The sequence below is a fragment of the Rhodamnia argentea genome, chromosome 5, assembly GCF_020921035.1.
Source record: "Rhodamnia argentea isolate NSW1041297 chromosome 5, ASM2092103v1, whole genome shotgun sequence".
NCBI lineage: Eukaryota > Viridiplantae > Streptophyta > Magnoliopsida > Myrtales > Myrtaceae > Rhodamnia > Rhodamnia argentea.
The window spans coordinates 308,849-325,391 of record NC_063154.1 but is presented as its reverse complement, the minus strand read 5'-3'; the positions used below and the strand labels follow the sequence as shown (position 1 = coordinate 325,391).

At 41.0% G+C, this 16,543-nt stretch overlaps 3 protein-coding genes across 6 annotated transcripts; 1 reads left to right on the top strand and 2 right to left on the bottom strand.

Moving 5' to 3' along the window:
- Nucleotides 1–1,556: 1,556 nt before the first annotated feature.
- Nucleotides 1,557–5,594, bottom strand: LOC115753055 (peptidyl-prolyl cis-trans isomerase FKBP42). Of its 4 annotated transcripts, XM_048278765.1 has the most exons (9): nt 5,382–5,594; nt 5,050–5,130; nt 4,410–4,592; nt 3,935–4,024; nt 3,133–3,317; nt 2,861–2,983; nt 2,605–2,757; nt 1,679–2,048; nt 1,557–1,597 (listed from the first exon to the last, which is right to left on the bottom strand). In XM_048278765.1, the coding sequence occupies exons 2-8, from the start codon at nt 5,087–5,089 to the stop codon at nt 1,722–1,724; spliced, it is 1,101 nt and encodes a 366-aa protein (XP_048134722.1). In that variant the 5' UTR covers nt 5,090–5,130; nt 5,382–5,594; the 3' UTR covers nt 1,557–1,597; nt 1,679–1,721. The 4 variants fall into 4 exon arrangements, with proteins under 4 accessions (XP_048134722.1, XP_048134723.1, XP_030547399.1 ...); XM_048278766.1 differs by having other exon boundaries at nt 1,557–2,048; nt 5,336–5,594; XM_030691539.2 differs by having other exon boundaries at nt 1,557–2,048.
- A 273-nt stretch (nt 5,595–5,867) lies between these two features.
- On the top strand, nt 5,868–9,724 carry LOC115753053 (cation/H(+) antiporter 28). The gene is made up of 4 exons (XM_030691538.2): nt 5,868–6,400; nt 6,763–7,749; nt 7,950–8,537; nt 8,812–9,724. The coding sequence occupies exons 1-4, from the start codon at nt 6,221–6,223 to the stop codon at nt 9,424–9,426; spliced, it is 2,370 nt and encodes a 789-aa protein (XP_030547398.1). The 5' UTR covers nt 5,868–6,220; the 3' UTR covers nt 9,427–9,724.
- Nucleotides 9,725–10,311: 587 nt separating this feature from the next.
- Nucleotides 10,312–12,749, bottom strand: LOC115753056 (DNA-directed RNA polymerases II, IV and V subunit 11). The gene is made up of 5 exons (XM_030691541.2): nt 12,580–12,749; nt 12,381–12,470; nt 12,158–12,236; nt 11,261–11,356; nt 10,312–10,636 (listed from the first exon to the last, which is right to left on the bottom strand). The coding sequence occupies exons 1-5, from the start codon at nt 12,630–12,632 to the stop codon at nt 10,604–10,606; spliced, it is 351 nt and encodes a 116-aa protein (XP_030547401.1). The 5' UTR covers nt 12,633–12,749; the 3' UTR covers nt 10,312–10,603.
- Between the last annotated feature and the right edge of the window lie 3,794 nt (nt 12,750–16,543).

Below are 16,543 nucleotides of genomic sequence, written 5' to 3'. Positions count from 1 at the left end.
GTAGTAAATATTTCAAATAAAATATTCTTCATTTATGAATAGAAGGGTGAAAAGGGATAACCAGTAGTGAAAACCTCCTCGGACATTACTTATAATCTCACATTTACTACGAAATGTTCGGACCGTATGATGACTCCTTTGCACTGCCGTGACTCCGCGGTCCAAAATTGACTAAACTATTATCGCGGCCCCATCAAAATACCAGCAGCAGTCGGGACTTGCGACATCAAGATCGTTCATTGTTTTATTGTGTGAGACGGATTGTGTCCAAGGTTTTGAGAAGAGATGGAGGATGGGCTTGAGTGAGAAATATGACGCGATGCACATGCGGCTGTCCCGAGTGGGGTATCCTAGGATCTCTATTCTATGCACTCGGTCAAAAAAGCCGACACATCAATGAAAGAATCCAATCTCCGTCCCATGTGACATCCATTATCTTAGCATTTGTCGACAACTATGATGATGCCACATAACCCTCCCCCATTTCGATGATCAAAGGATGCTGTTTTCTTATTACAAATCACAACCCTTTATCTAAAACACCAGATTCGGTGGACCCAAAAGAGCAAATTACCAAAAGTTGTGGATTTTTTCTTCTGTGCATCTCATTTGGAGCAAACATCAGGTACAGTTCATGTCTTTTCATGAGCACCATGGGCTCAATGAACAAATTAGGCACGGGGCAGAACACCCTGATCCAGGCACAGATTCTCCTCGGCAGGGGAATATAAGAAACTCCAATGACACTTCAGATATTCAGGTAAGAAGTACATTCATAGTGATCCCTTTTCATGCGGCTAAAGTACACTAAAAGTGTCAAAATTTATATACGACGCTCACTTTAGTGCCAAAACTTTCAAAACGATCACTTAAGTGTCAACTTCTTCTAAAAACAATCACTTCAGTGCCAATTCTAATGTGAGCCGACGTGGCTTGTCAGAAATCCGACACGTGCTATTTTGTATAATATTTGAGCCGACGTGTCTCGGTGAAGTTAATCTTGAAGTGATCGTTTTTTAAAAAAAATTGACACTTAAATGATCATTTTAAAAAAAATTGATACTTAAGTGATCGTTTTGAAAGTTTTGGCACTCAAGTAATCGTTTTTCAAAAAATTTGGCACTTAAATGACTGTTTTGAAAGTTTGAAACTAAAGCGAGCGTGTACACAAGTTGTGGTACTTGTCGTGTATTTAAGCCCTTTTCATGCAAAGACTAGCATCAATCCAGAATACAATCAGACGAGGAATCTTTTGCCACTGCAATGTGCCATTCCTGCTGAGAATACATCGCTTCTCGAGGAAAATTATGATGGACAATGAATTTACTGGTCACTGATAACCGATGAGACCATATTCTCGGTCGGCTCAACATAGCAAGTTTAGTTCCAATCCATGACATAATTCAATTCATCCAGAGAGAAAGCATTTTGAAAGTCTTATATCCAGCAACCAGAGAAGATGTCTCGAGTAAATTTCGAGTGCAGCAACCGTGAGCTGGATCATCACTCTCTTCACCTACCAGCAAGTCAATTGAAATCTATTGCCACGAGTGGTATTATTGTAATTCCTCACATTATGCCCGAAAGATTAGTTGTCCTAACAGTAACAAAATGTAACTAGGATAATACAAATGCACACTCCAATTGAAAAAAAAAATTAGGAACTGAGATATGTTACGCTTTAGACAGATCTTTAGCGCCTGATCAACCGAACCCTCCAATCACTCGGTTTTTTGCCTTCCACTTTTGAAGATGCGATGTAATAGTGATAGCAGCCACTGCCATATTACGACAATCCAACTAGCACGCTGGGGCTTAGCTTCAGGTCTTGGCCCAAAGATTCCCTTGTAGATCTCCTTTTGCTTCTGGTAGACAGCCTTATCATGTTCAGCAAGTACACGTAGCTCCCTCACGATTGCTTTATCTTCAGGTGCATATTTACGTGCCTTGGCGAAATCTTCGCGAGCTGCATCAGTCTGCCCAAGTTCTGCTCTTGCTTTTCCTCTTCTAAACAGGGCTTTCGCATTGTTTTCATCCTCGCCCAATACCTGGAATGGCAACTTTAAAAATCACTCTACTAACAAATAGATAAAGCAGGTCAGAGTTCCACAAAGCATCTCAGCATGCAGGAGGAAGGCATTTCATAGTATGAACTTGCGTAGGACAATAGGCATGTTCATAAGCAGCATCTAAAACAGCCTGAGAATTAAGTCTGGAATTACAGTCTGAACATCAAGATTCATTTATTACCAATCTAAACTTTGGAAATTAGTGCACCACAACCAGCATTTTTTAGTCTAAAAACCCTCTAGGAAGTAATGGGAATAGGTCACGAAAGGTAAGACCCCGTGAATGTTAAAGTATTTTAGCTAAAATCTTCAAATTGAGAAAATCAAGAAAAGAAATAGCGCACTTGTGCTTGCATGGGTTAAGTCTCATTAAGCGACAATGCCAAAGTCAAACACTACAGGTACACAAGTGCATGAGTTTCTATTGAATCAGGTTTTCAGATTACTAAGACATCCCATTCCTGAATGATAGCATAAATATATTAATCATAGAGAATTCCAATGAAATTCATCCTCATAGAAATGATGCTCTTACAATGCTACAGTGCCCAATAGCTTCTTCATAACGCTTGAGCTTTATTAGACAAGCTGCCATATTAAGGTGGCAGGGATTCTTGACAGCCAAAGCCATGTCCCTGTACTTCCCAAATAACTGGAACATGAAATCATCTCCCATGTATGCTATGGCCTGACACCAAAAAAAAATCATCATCATCAGAAACCAGACATTCAACCGAGTCATCTATGCAGTCATTTATAGGCTGGTTCAATTAGGAATACAAGAGCATAACCATTTCATACTGTTGCATAGCTTCCTCCAGTTTTTCCTCCTTAAACAAGGCATTTCCGTCCATCTTTCGACGGTCTGCAGCCCCAATTCTTTCCTCCACAGTCATGTCACTTCGAGCTTTTCCCTTTATACTCAAAGCCACAAAAGAAATCATCAGCATGTTAGCAATTGTATACCATTAGAAGTGGCAGATGTATCACATTGAGAAAGAAAAGCAATGTCAGGGTCAATAGAAAGAACAAATCACAAAAGCAGGGTACGATAGTGGCATACTTCTTTGGTCTCATCAAATCCAATAAGCTCGACTTCATATAATATATCTGCCATAGGAGGAACATTAGGAAAAGAGAAGTTTCCCTCTTTTCCATAACCTAACTCCCAACCGACATGTAATAATGCACGTTCACCAGACTTCATGCTGGAAATACCAATAGCTAAGCCTTCCATCTCTTTCTTCTCTGTCAGAGGTGACATGATATCAGACAGGACAGCAAGTAGGAAAAGATACAAAAGAATCACAAGTCTGTGTCTGCCCCTATTTGAAAACTTTGAGAGACCAAAGTTGAAAAACTCAGTCAACTAAAATAAAATACTGCATTGGAAGCTTAACTTCAGACCTAGAAAACTGAAATGCTCAATCTTTCCAGACACTCGCTGATCAAGAGTGTGATGGTGCAAAGATAACGCAAGGTTCCTTGTAGGCCGCATTATGATAAATTTTTATTGTCACGATGCATTTCTCTTTTATATTATCATGTGCAGAATAACTTCCTTATCATCAAAAGGCCTATCTCCACATTTTCTTTTTCCTAGTGTACGTAGATTCTTCAATGTAGAGAAGCAAGGTGATAGGATTTATCCAAGAACCTTGCTCCTTATCTATGTTAGAGAGTTACAAGGTTCCGTTTAACAGTAAAGTCTATTATGGATCTGACACTTTCAGATTAATCTTCTTGTAGGCATTGGATAGGACTTCAAAGGAAAACAGGAATGGGCTCTCTTTACATTTAATCGGTGTCTTACCGCTCGTACTAAAGAACAGAAGAACTTTGACAGTCATTATCCGACAGTGTACCTTTTCCTACGACCAATTCAAGTGGTTGCTGCTCATGCCACGTGTCTTCAAATTTGTGCTGCGTACTTTCAGTCCATGCTCTGTAATGCACTGTGGTAATGCATGCAGTCGCTCATCATCAGCCACCAGCCAAAAGAAAGCTCAAATTTATGCAAAGCGAGAAAAAATGTAAACCTAACAGAACAATGAAGCATCAGAACTTGGGATATCAATCTACTACTTTGTGTATTCAAGGAAAAATATGACAATATAGCACTTGAACAAATTGAAGTAGGCATCATGTCACATGTACAGCGGCCACAAGGAGGAGCTATGAAATGAAGATGCCTCCATCCTACTTTGAAGAAGAAATAAGGAATTTTGAAGATCATCATTAAAAAAAGATATGTGATGCTTCCACAATGGAGTTGGACTAGCAACTACAGCAAATAGGTAGCCTGGTTAAGCATGCAAACTCAGTGAAAGTAGAACATACCAAAGCATGTTGCATATTTTGATGGTTTCTGTCCATAACCTTCCTTCATGATTTGCTTTGTCACTTTCTCATGAAGGACTTCCACCTCAGATTCAACTTTGGGAGGACTATCACCATCTTGAGGTGGCTCACCATGCACAAATGAAGCACCTTCTGCAACTATTTCATTTTCGCTGTCTTGACCTGTGAGATTGACCAGACTCGATGTTTATTTCCTGATCATAATCAGTTTACTTCAAGGAATGGGAGACGTTTCATAAGATTTAACCCCCAAAGTCGATAATATGAACGTGTAACAACCGAATAACAAGCTTCCTAGGTATCAATTAACCATGCAAATAAGGTGAGAAAAATGAAGCTTCTTTCTGGCTAGTTGTGAAAGATGTGACTAAAGTGAGTACCTCGACCTTAACTAGTTTTAGCTCTCATAGGCTTAGTGTAAAACCTTTTTTCCTCACAACGAATCGTTCAATGTCCTCACATGTTAATCTTGGTTGGGAAATTAAGTATGCAAATGCAAAGCGTTACGTTCGCGATGGGATAACACAGCCTCATCTTGATGAGAAGTGCAAAGATCAGACCAAGCTAACTCTTGATTTACTTGCTCGCAAAACTAAGAAGTTAAAGGGAGATACATTACCAGCAAGTGGTTGACTTTGCTCCTCTCGAACTTCCTCCATTGGACAATGACAAGAAAACCCAATATTCTTTCTCCTAACTCCTGCAGACACGCTCAGACAGAAACATCAATTATCAGAACGCACCATCTGCTTACGAATTACCCAGCACATAAAAACAACCGTGTCAAGAATTACATGCCCTCAATCGATTCAGATGCTGCATCAAACCCATTTTCCAATGATCCCGGTAAAAATTGATGGAGACAAATGGAGCATAACATCCAATTTAATCGAGACGAGTCAAACCACAAAGCAAGACAAGGAGTTAAGGCAGGAGAGTTGAGTAGCTTACAGGATTATGGGCCACAGTTTGGACAGCGTAGCTGACCTGAAAGGAGAGAAGGGAAATGCGGAAACTAATCTTCGCTTCGAGACGATCGAAGAAGATTCTAGATGGAATGTGAGTCTGATCCACGAGTGTGATTTGACCGGGAGGAGGAGGAGGAGGAGAAGAGCCGGAGACAGGTACTACTTCCACACCCAGATGGCTAAAGACGCACCTTTTTAGAGTTTCATGTAAGTTCCTTAAATACCCTCTTGAATTTCAAGAAAACAAAAATCATTTCCATGAGTGTCAATCAAATTTTTTTGTTGATCCTGAAACTCATTGGAAATATAGGGCTAAATTATTACATCCAATTATGTAATCTAATTCCACGTGCTGACAAAAGAATAAACTACAAAAGAAAAACAAAACTTTTGTATCTTTCTAAGGTATAAGCATGCCCATGTTTTGTTTGATTTCTGAATGTTCCGGTCCATGTCAATGTGAAAATTGCTGACAACGGGCAAAATGAAGAGCGAAGGACAGGGCTTTGAGCTGTAGCAGAGTCATGAAGGCATTGTGGGGGTGGCTTTCATTCCCTGTGGTTCAAATATGGGATGGACAAGACTTGTTCTCCTGAGTTCGAGCACTCCTTTTTGTCCTCAATTTTAGCAGCAGCAGTCAGCCACAGCCACTTGTTGAACCGTGAAAACAGGAGGTGGAGAAAAAAGGGTGAGGATGGTTGGTCACTCGGACACAAGGGCAAGAAAATGAGAAAGAAGGAAAAAGAAATTTCAAGAACCGTGTCCATGAGAATCAGCTTTCTGATCAAGAAAGTGATATTTTTCTGATTGAGGGATAAGAGAATGCCAGGATTCTTCGACCCGGAGAAGGCGTTCGATCAAGCATGTACAGAGAACCTCAGAAAGAATGCTTCCAATGCTGCACTGAAGATCTTGGCCTTTTATGGTATGGTGGTCATCTGCAATCTCTTTCACCATCTCTTGAGGCCCTGGTCCCAACCCCGGATCACATCTGACCTCGTAGTAAGTGCTCGATAAACCGAAAAACGAAGCTGTTAGTTTTCCCTCCTAGTGTTAGTTTTTCCAGTTCCCTTTTCAGAAGTGAAATGATTAGGAAAAAACTGGATGTTGCCCTGCCTAATCTCCTCCTTTTATGTTTAATGAATTGTGGATTGCTTTAACTATAAAGCATCTTCTCTTTGAACTTGTCCCACGCTTGAACCTAAAGCAGATGAAAGGCATCACGGGTCAGTTTTAGATCCATCTGCCATGTTGAATGGCAGCTAATATGACTGGGGCAAATTTCAAGATTGATGAGCATGTATAGTGAATTGACACTCGGAAATTTCTACCAGACCTGACCTTCATTGTCGTGTTTTGTGTAGATAGGGCTCACTGTTGGCAATATAGGACCAATCAAGAAATGGATAGTTTCTATACCAGAGGCACTGGATTCCATAATTCACTTCGGAATGATATGCTACATGTTTGTGCTTGGTTTGGAGATGGATCCTTACATTCTCTTTCAATGGCCAACCCGAGCAGCGAAAGTAGCCTATGCTGGAATGCTATCGACCTTCATATTAGCCAGCACCATAACTCCTTTCTTCCAGTTCTTCAAAGTTCCGAGCATAGTGCGCGTGCTTTCCCTTTCCACGGCTCTCTCCGGTACAGCCTCACCAGTACTTACTCGTTTGATTACCAGTCAGAAAATAGGCAAATCAGACATAGGACAGCTCGTTATAGCAGCGGGAATGCACTCTGATTTTGTCTCCACCCTCCTAATTTCTGTTGGTTATGTTGCTTTTCAAGATGGGAGCGAATCCAGTAGTACTCGTATTCGCCAAGCGATAATACAGAGCGTTGCACTATTTGTACAGTCAATACTCACGGCTATAGTCTCTCCCTTTTTCTTGAACTGGGTAAATAATGAAAATCCAGAAGGGAAGCCTCTGAAGGGCTCACATCTTGTGCTCTCTGTGGCTTTTATGGTCATTGTATGCAGCTGCTCGACTTTATCTGGGTACAGTCCAATTCTCAGCGCGTTTATGGCAGGGATTTTCATGCCTAGAGAGGGGAGAGTTTCTAAATGGGCACTTGGTAAAATAAATTACTTCCTGACCAGCATTTTCTATCCGATATTTTTCTTTTGGATGGGATATGAAGCTGATTTCAGAACATTCGAGCCCGGACACCTGATGACGTGGGCACGGCTAGCGATCCTTCTTTTAATAGTGACTGCAGGCAAGGTTGCTGGTATCATCATTTCAGGGGCAATTCTGGGGTTTAATTGGCCGGAGTCTGTCATGATCGGGTTGCTTCTTACTGTCAAGGGCCACTTCCACATATTCTTGGCTGTTGTTGCAAAGCAAGTAAGTTTTCCACCTTGATCTGCTTGCACTTTAGATTTCATTGACCAGATACTGCAATTGTCAACAAGATTTAAGTGATGTTGCATTATGACAATTTTGTGAATCATTCGGTGACATAGTCTAATTAGCACTGGAGAGAATTTATGTGAAAGTTAGCCAGTCTCAGATTGTTAAACTTGCAATGCTGTTCATTGATGCAGACTGGCAAAACATTGCCTTCAACCAGCATTGGGATGATACTAGTCATTTTCTTCTCTGTGGTCCATGCGCCATCTGTCGTCGCAAACATTATCAAACGAGCGAGGAAGCGTTCCCCGACGCATCGCATGGCGCTCCAGTGGCTTGACCCGTCAAGCGAACTCAGGATGTTGTTATGCCTTCGAGGGCCTCAGGATGTGTCTTCCATCATCAACTTCATGGAGATATCTCGAGGAACTGCTGACCCTGGAATTGTGGTCTACGTCACCGACATGATAGAACTTACGGACCAAATAGCAGCCACACTGGTGCATGGGGAAGCGGATAACATTACTGTTACAGACAAGACGGTGACGGAGATGAGAGATCAAATAACTTCTGCAGTACAATCGTTTGTGGAAGACAATGGGGATGGAATCACATTGCGGAGAATGCTTGCGCTCTCACCATTCAGCGTTATGCCCCGGGATATCTGCAATTTGGCAGAGGATTTGTTGATCTCTCTTATCATATTACCGTTTCATAAATGCCAGCGTGCAGATGGAACTTTAGATGCAGGGCATCCAGGATTCAGATTCGTGAACCGTAAGGTAACACTTACCTCCCCAATGTTCTGATGCCTCTTGAGTATGTGAGGTTCCATCTACTCTCAAAATTTTAAGTTCAGCTTCAATCGACAGAGAGATGGTTAAGTATGGGAAAGTGACATGTATGCTTGCGTTGGTATAACTCAGGATCTCTCTTTGCCTCTTTACAGACAATTCTCATGTTCATGACACCCCTTCTTCATGATGACATGTTTGATTTTAAACCCACATGATCCGGCTCGGAACTAGGTATTCACAACGTTTAGTTTGGATTCAGGTGCTTAGGCATGCTCCGTGCTCCGTTGGGATTCTGGTAGATAGAGGTTTCGGATTGACAGAAAAAATTTCGGGATCATACGTGTCTCTGAACATTGCAGTCATCTTCATCGGGGGCAAAGATGATCGAGAGGCACTTGCCTATGCCGGTCGTGTGGCGTGGCATGCGGGGGTGAAACTCACAGTCATAAGATTCCTCGTGCAAACCAGTGAGGACATTTCCTCAAGGAGAGCCAGCAATTTCAGATACAACGCTGCTGAGCGGGAGCAGGAGATGAAACTAGATGATGAGGCTTTCGCCAACTTCTACGAGAAACATGTGGCCGGCGGGCCTGTCGCTTACTCGGAGAAGCATCTTGCTAACTCAGCAGAGACACTTTCCACTTTGAAGTCACTAGAAGGGCAGTACTCACTGATCATCGTGGGCCGAGGAGGGAGGGTAAATTCGGTATTGACCGTGGGTATGAATGATTTGGAGCAATGCCCCGAATTGGGGCCGATAGGAGATGTACTTTCGGGGTCTGATTTCTCTGTATCTACTTCCATTTTGATCATACAGCAACCAAATCTTAGAGGAGAACTGGAGGGTCTTGATGAAGACTTCTCCATCATGTAAATGTCAATCCTAGAAGAATTAGCTATCAGCTTCATGTACTTAAACTAGAGCTAGGAATCTTATTCTTGCTAGGACTATGGAAGAACAAGTAGAAACATAATTGACAGCTCATAGTTGAAAAACTGGAAGTCAGATAGAGATTACTTTTAAGCAGTTCAAAATTTTGTAGGGAGAAGGATAGAGAAGCAAAGAAAAGGCACTAAGTTCGTTATGTACTGTGCATGACTGTTGATATTTTACAGTTACACAGCTTTGGTGTTTCGGATTAACCGACTGCAGATGACTCCCTTGTGAAATATGAGAGACATGGGTAAGTCGTTCCCATTCTGGAAATTTTTCAATGTGTAGTGGAGATTTCTTCTTCTTTCTCCCATTTTGCATTCAAAGATTGTTTCGTCAGTAAAACTTACGATAAGTGATACTAGCAATACTTTCAATTTTTATCGAGCTGACTAGCTCCACATTACCCACCATGACACTACAAACACATACCACCAACCGAATTCAGTCATAGATATCTTCTCTTCATTGGCATATTCCTTGGTAAATCAACACTGATAACAGCTTTTGGAGATGCATTGCAAAGGCAAGTCTTTGAAAATTTGGTGTGTGCGCGCTATCCATCAAAATTCCACCAACAGAAGTCGCATCCAAATGAGAGATTCCTATTGTGCTGTTCATTGTCTTTGACTATCTAGAAATACCGGAGCAACTGTTAACAACACAAAAAACCTGTAGGCTTTGGCCCAGTGGCCGCACATCTACCTCAAGACATGGGAGGTCGTCTGGGGTTCTGTGAAGATATATTTGCAAGCCAATAAAGAAAGCAAATAACAAGCAAACTGCAGATAACCCAATGCCGGGCATATATTGAAACCTAAGTGATCATGCAAACCATATAGCTATATTCAACTGGACTGCAGTGATGCGATAGTTGAAGGAAATCATTAGACAAAGAGAAGTACAATAGGTTGATAACAACGGTGCTTGAACCCTCAGCTAGAAAACCAAACAGCTGAATATGCCAATTTGCCAAGGACAAAACCCCGAGAATCCATTACGTTTATCCTAATGAAGCAAGAATCTGTTACATGACCACAGACAGTTCTTTCTAGTATAACACCTCCACCTATCAATACATAAGCAAGCAAGAATAAACAGTCGTTCCCAAACGTAACTAGTAGTCCCTTGAATGCTTAGCCATCTCAGTCTGCAAAACAATAAATAGATGAAGAGAATGAGGCACATTCAATGGGTGGAAATAACCGGTCACAGCCACTAGAGTCCTACATAACAGGCGATCAAATGAGTTCTAGTCTACACTTGTTTGCCAATTCCAACACCAGGAACCTGGCAATCTTGATAACAGGTCACCCCGTGATATAATAACACTTATCTCTCAATCACCCCAGAATCTTTCCAACTCTTTTAACTTTGTATCCAAATTAGCCCAGGTTTGCAATATTCCAATAAAGCACGCCCTCTTATTTCGCAACTAAAATGACACAAACCCCAATCACATCCCAAACACTTCCAAAAGAGTCAAACAAGACAAAGAAAGCTGCGATCCCATGCTATAATCCTTCTCTAGAAGGGGATGAGAATAGGTTAAGATGAAATCCAAGAAATGCATGCACTACTGCTCCCAACAGTTCTGATCACATCTTTCAGTTGATCCGCATGTTAGATGAAAAATACTATTTCTTTTGGTTTTCTATCAGTTAATTCCCCTTTCACGCATGAAAGTATCCTAAAACAAAATAAGAGCCGCTTAGAGTGCAAAATTATCTTGTAATAATCTGATTCCACAGCCATCAACAGAAGAAGGCAACACCTCAAAAGCATTCCTTAAATGATCAAGTTCCTTGTCAAGATCATTAATAGCCTGATTATATGCCTGCATGGGCGATGACTGGCTTGTAGTGTGTACCTACAAAACCCAATCGAACTGCATTAGTCTTGATATATGAAAAAACTTCCAGCTAGAAGACTACTTCTCAGCTAGCAAAAAAGGAAAAAGACGCCAGAGAGTAACAAGCCCACAGTTACAGCCCCACGTTTTGGTACAAATGATGTCATAGATGATGCTTTTACCAACTGATGCAACCACCTTAATCAATACACAAGTATTCACGTGAACAACACGAGATTATGGCACAAACAATGTGATAATAAGGCTTTAGGAGCCCAAGCAATAAGTCCTTGAGTTCAATTGATGGGCAAATTACCCATCCAAAGATCATTCTCCTGCTGCAACTTTGTAAACCAGAAAAGTATGTTATAGATCCCAAATTGAGAAAGTTCAGAAACACGAAATGCCCAAATCTACGCCATGAAAACCCAATCTCCCTCATACAAGAATCGTCAAGACCTGAAATTTTAGCATCGCCTGCATAATCCGCAAGAACCTTTCAAACCATGAAAGGAAAAAAGATGTGAACTCCGAGACGCAGGTACTCGCTTAACCTGCTATTCATGTTGCAAGCTCTAGAAAGAGCACCAGCATAATGACAACCACCTTCATTTTAATTTCTCAGTCATATGAGCTTGCGAAAACTTTACTAACTCAGAGAAGGTTACGTACTGTAATCCAACATAATGCACCAAGTAATTGCAAAAGCAGACCGCCCGAACATGCATTGCACAAGTGCGTAAACACATACACAATCACCTATACAATTGCATAGACAGAACAGGGGAACAACAAATGACTTGAGTGAAAACGTCCTACCCGGACAATGATCTTATACTGCAGAGGGTGAGGAAGCTTGTAACCAGCGAAGAGTACATTCTCATCTCTGTGCAATTGCCTGAATCAACAGCGCCAGAGGAAAGAAAAAAGAGAGAAAAAAAAACACCCGAAAAGAAACGGTATAAGGGTTTCCAGTCGAACTGCACATAGGGCAAAGATCGAGACATAGGGAGAAAATCGATAAAATGCAAAAAAAAAGTACATGCGAAGAATGTTGCCGATGGTGTGGTCTTCCCTTTCGACAGTGAATGAAGCAGCGTTGATGATCTTGGTGTCTCGCTCGTACGAAACCCTAGAAAACGTCGACAGTGGATTAGGCAGCCAAAGGATGGTGCAGAAATCCAGCAACCCAGCGACTTGGGGAGGGGAAAGAGAGCGAGGCAGAGGGAGGGAGGACTTACTTCTTGGTACCTTCGGGAACGACGAACCTCTCGTACCGATCAGGGGCGTTCATTGTTTCCTACCTGCACTGTCTCGGGTATTCGCTCCTCTTCGCGCGATGCTCCCTCTCTCCCTCGATCTCTCGATCGATGAAATGTTTGAGTGGGGACGAAAACGAGAGAGCGGAGCAACACCCACTTCAAAATTTGATGACAAAGGGGTGAAAAAGAGGTACGGGATACCCACTTCAAAATTCATTGAAGAGGCCGGACCGGCCCGACCGGGAGATCCGGGCCTCGATCATTGTTAACTCGATCCAATTAGACCTTGCGACACGAGTCTCGAGTCTTGAGCCTTGACCTACTGGCCAATAGCCTATGTTACGGACAGTCCTCCGAAGGCATTTTCCGCATGTCGGACACGTGTCCGACACGTGCCGGACATACTCGGACACGCGTCAGATTCCGATACGTGGTCAACAATTGGACACGCGTCAGATTCCGATACGTGGTCAACAATTGGACACGCTGGGACTCGCGTGTTTGGGAAACCAAAAGAGAAAGAAGAAAATCGAGAGAACGAAGCAGTTCCTACTGATCATGACATCCGAACAAAATGGAGACCGGCATTGATGAGAACAAGAGGAGAGTGAGGAAGACGAAGGAATACTTACAAGTCGAAGCGCCGAATGGAGCTCGGCTCTCCTCCCTCGTTATCTATCCGCCCTCGCTCCGTCGGTGAACGACGACTGCGAATATTGTCGAGGAAGATGAGGCTTTCCCGGCGCGTGGTTTTCCCCCCAAAATCCGGTGCCCTAATTTTGAGGCTGGCCTCTTCTAAAACGATTCGGATGCTTTTGTGGCATTGCAAGTGGGCCTTGGGCTTGGACCAAAAAAAAAGTGGGCCTTGGGCTTGGTCCAATTGCGGCCCAACTCTCTCTCTCTCTCTCTCTCTCTCTCTCTCTCTCTCTCTCTCTCTCTCTCTCTCTCTCTCGAAATGTGTAGCGTCCGGCCGATATTTCATGCGAGGATTACGCCACTGATCGTAATCCCCGCCCTAAACTTCAAGCTGCGCATAGTATTCCAAGAATCCATTTGTTTTGCGAGATGTTTATAATTTTAAAAGTAATTATTTGTGTCACTTGAAATAATTAGTCCATAAAAAATATATATATGTGCATTAGAAGTCTCAAAATTTATCGCGAAAGTGCAATTAAGTCCCAAAACTTACAAAAAAGTACAATCAAGTTCTAAAATTTGTTAAATTAGTGCAATCGAATCATTTCATTAGCTCTGTCTAACTTGATTACCAAAAAATGCTGATGTGGCCTTTTTATGATGTTCTCTTTCCTACGTGACGATTATGTGGTCAAAACATAAAGAAAAGGCTCAAACGATATTGTTTTGGTTTAAATATGATTTTTTTTATGGTGAAATGTGGTTTTTTTTTTGTTTTTCACTTATTGTTAAATGTTAAATTTAATGGTGGAATGCGGATTGTGGATTGTTTTTTTTTTTCTTGTTCTTTATCATGATGTTATTATTATTGAAATCATAAAAATGATAATTTATCATGTGTCTATAGAATTATACATATAATGCACATCGTGTTGGAATTCTTTTTTTTTTTTAAGAATTCACATGTTGGCGTGTCGTATCATCTCTTGTTAGTGCAATGAGCTTGAGCTACTTCAATCAAGTCGAGCTCGAGTTTGTGGATACTCAATTCCAACTTATTTTTCGACCAAAAAAAAATTCCAATTTATTTTACTTTTCTCCAAAATATATAGTGGCTGTAAAAGTAAAAACGAAAAATCCTTTATGACTATATGATATTTGAGCTTATCGAGCCCTAAGGTTAAGTTTATTTATTTATTTATGAATCAACCGTAATAGGTCGAGGTTGACTATCTAATTTGTTAGTCGAGCCAAAAGCGGAACGGGAAAGTTAATATGGAATCGAGCTCGACTTGAGTTTCCAATAATGAGTCCGCAAAAACATGATATTTGAACTGATTGGGCTCGAGCTTAAGTTTATTTCAAGTCCATTGTCATCGAACCTATCTTGATTTTTCAATCAAGATAGAAATTTTAGCAAGTAGAGTCAAGCTCAAACATGACAACTTATCTGCTCGATGCGTAGACATTTTTTGTAATTAAAAAAATCCAAAATTTTAAATAATCTATTTTATTTTTATTTTTTAATAAAATTTTTATATTTCGTATTTTTTATATCTTTTATTTACTTTTATTCCTATTCTTTCCTTTTCTTTATACCTCTATCCATCGCTGGCCACAAAGACAGTAGGCGACTAGACACAAGCGAGGCTCGGCCTTATCTTAGGCCGGCGAGCTCAATCCCGCCGGCCTCAAGCAAGGCATTGACGAGGCTCGTCCCTCGCCCGTGACCGATTCTTTGGTGTCACCATAGCCGTTGATCGGCAAATAAAGAAGAAAGAAAAGAAAAGAAATTAAAAAATAAAAATATATTAAAAGTATTAAAAATTCATTTTTTTAATAGTTAAAAAGGAAAGGAATATGAAAGAGTGGAGGGAAGAAAGATGAATGAAAATGTTTTTCTCTTTTTAAGAAAATTGAAAACATTTTCCCCATTTTAGAATGTGTCTTTTCCAAGAGTGGAAAATATTTTCATTGACTAGCTTATTTTCCGTGAACCGAACGTCAAAAATTCGAAAAATATTTTCTTGAAAGTTGTTTTCCGCAAAGTAAACAGAACCTAACTCTTATTTTGGCCTTCTCTTTCAAAATTTTACTCTGCTTCTTTGTGTCGCGAGAGTCTAACTCCAAACTCGAAACTTCCTCCACCCCCGCCCTCAAATAATTTCGTCCAGAGCAACACTTGTGATCCTTGAGTTTTACTAAGTAAATTCAAAAAAATTGTCCAAATTTAGAATTAAAAGTGATTCCAAGAAAATCTTGTTCACGCCTGCGAATGACTAAAGAATATTTAATTTATGCATTGTGTTGATTGGATTTGCGTAGATTTGGACGGCTCTTATGGGAAAATGAGCCGAAATTTAGTATCCGTTTTATTTTTGGATAAAAGTTTGTATCCGGATGAGGCCAACCAAGCAAAAGAATAGGATCAAATCGGAACCGCCCGAACCGAAATAATCCGGCCAGTTTTGAGCGATTCCCATTCCTAAAAGTTGAAACCAGTTAATATCGGTCTATTTTCTTATTCTATGTGTGGACCCACCTAATCGGACATGAACGATATATATTTTAGCTCCTATCATTACAAAACTATAAACCCCTCAATGCTAATTACCCTCTTCACAATTCGCTCTCGCTGAAAGTGAAAATCCTAATTGCCCCTTCTCTCTCTCTCTCTCTCTCATGACGCTCGCTCTCAGACTCTCAGCCACACCTCTTGCAGCCTTGCTTACGACGCTCGTTGCTCACTCTCATACTCTTTAAGAAAAGCTATGAAATTTTCAGGTATCATTCCCAATTCCACACACTAGCAAAGTTTTTTTACTGCGTGTCTCTGAGTTTTCTTTTTTCGTTTTTTGCTTTGGTTGGTTGCATCGAGCTCATTGGGTCTTGGCTGTGGATTAGGTTTCAGGTTTTGTTTTTTTCTACTTTGGGTACTATGTTATAAATTACAGAAGTTTCGGATCTACAACCGTTTATGATTGAATAGTTTGAATTTTTTTAGGGCATGAAAACCTTATCAGAGACGGTTCGTGGACCTACCCGACAACTAGTCAGTCCATTCCCCATGTGGGTCTAAGACTAGGTGGGCCAATTCCCAATTCCACACACTAGGAATAGTGAACCGGCTCTTTTGGTTCAGTTCCTGTTTCTAGAGTGGGAATCGCCTACTTTGGAACCGATCACCCTTGTCTAATTGTAACTAGTTGAACTATTTTTATTTTTGTCTGTCATGCTCAAACTTTCCTCTTCCTCTTTATTGGACTTTTACTTTGTCTCCTTCTGGAGCGTGAGAGTCGAACCCTAC

Excerpts from the sequence above, each read along its gene's own strand:
- LOC115753055 (XM_048278766.1), bottom strand. The coding sequence starts at position 5,089 with ATGGAGGAAGTTCGAGAGGAGCAAAGTCAACCACTTGCTG. Across the intron at positions 4,025-4,409 it reads AAAATATGCAACATGCTTTG|TGCATTACAGAGCATGGACT; the intron begins GTATGTTCTACT and ends GCATTACCACAG. Across the intron at positions 2,758-2,860 it reads CTATGCAACAGTATGAAATG|GCCATAGCATACATGGGAGA; the intron begins GTTATGCTCTTG and ends TTTTGGTGTCAG.
- LOC115753053 (XM_030691538.2), top strand. The coding sequence starts at position 6,221 with ATGCCAGGATTCTTCGACCCGGAGAAGGCGTTCGATCAAGCATGTACA. Across the intron at positions 6,401-6,762 it reads GGATCACATCTGACCTCGTA|ATAGGGCTCACTGTTGGCAA; the intron begins GTAAGTGCTCGA and ends TGTTTTGTGTAG. Across the intron at positions 7,750-7,949 it reads TGGCTGTTGTTGCAAAGCAA|ACTGGCAAAACATTGCCTTC; the intron begins GTAAGTTTTCCA and ends TCATTGATGCAG.
- LOC115753056 (XM_030691541.2), bottom strand. The coding sequence starts at position 12,632 with ATGAACGCCCCTGATCGGTACGAGAGGTTCGTCGTTCCCGAAGGTACC. Across the intron at positions 12,471-12,579 it reads GTTCCCGAAGGTACCAAGAA|GGTTTCGTACGAGCGAGACA; the intron begins GTAAGTCCTCCC and ends GACGTTTTCTAG. Across the intron at positions 12,237-12,380 it reads ATCGGCAACATTCTTCGCAT|GCAATTGCACAGAGATGAGA; the intron begins GTACTTTTTTTT and ends CTGTTGATTCAG.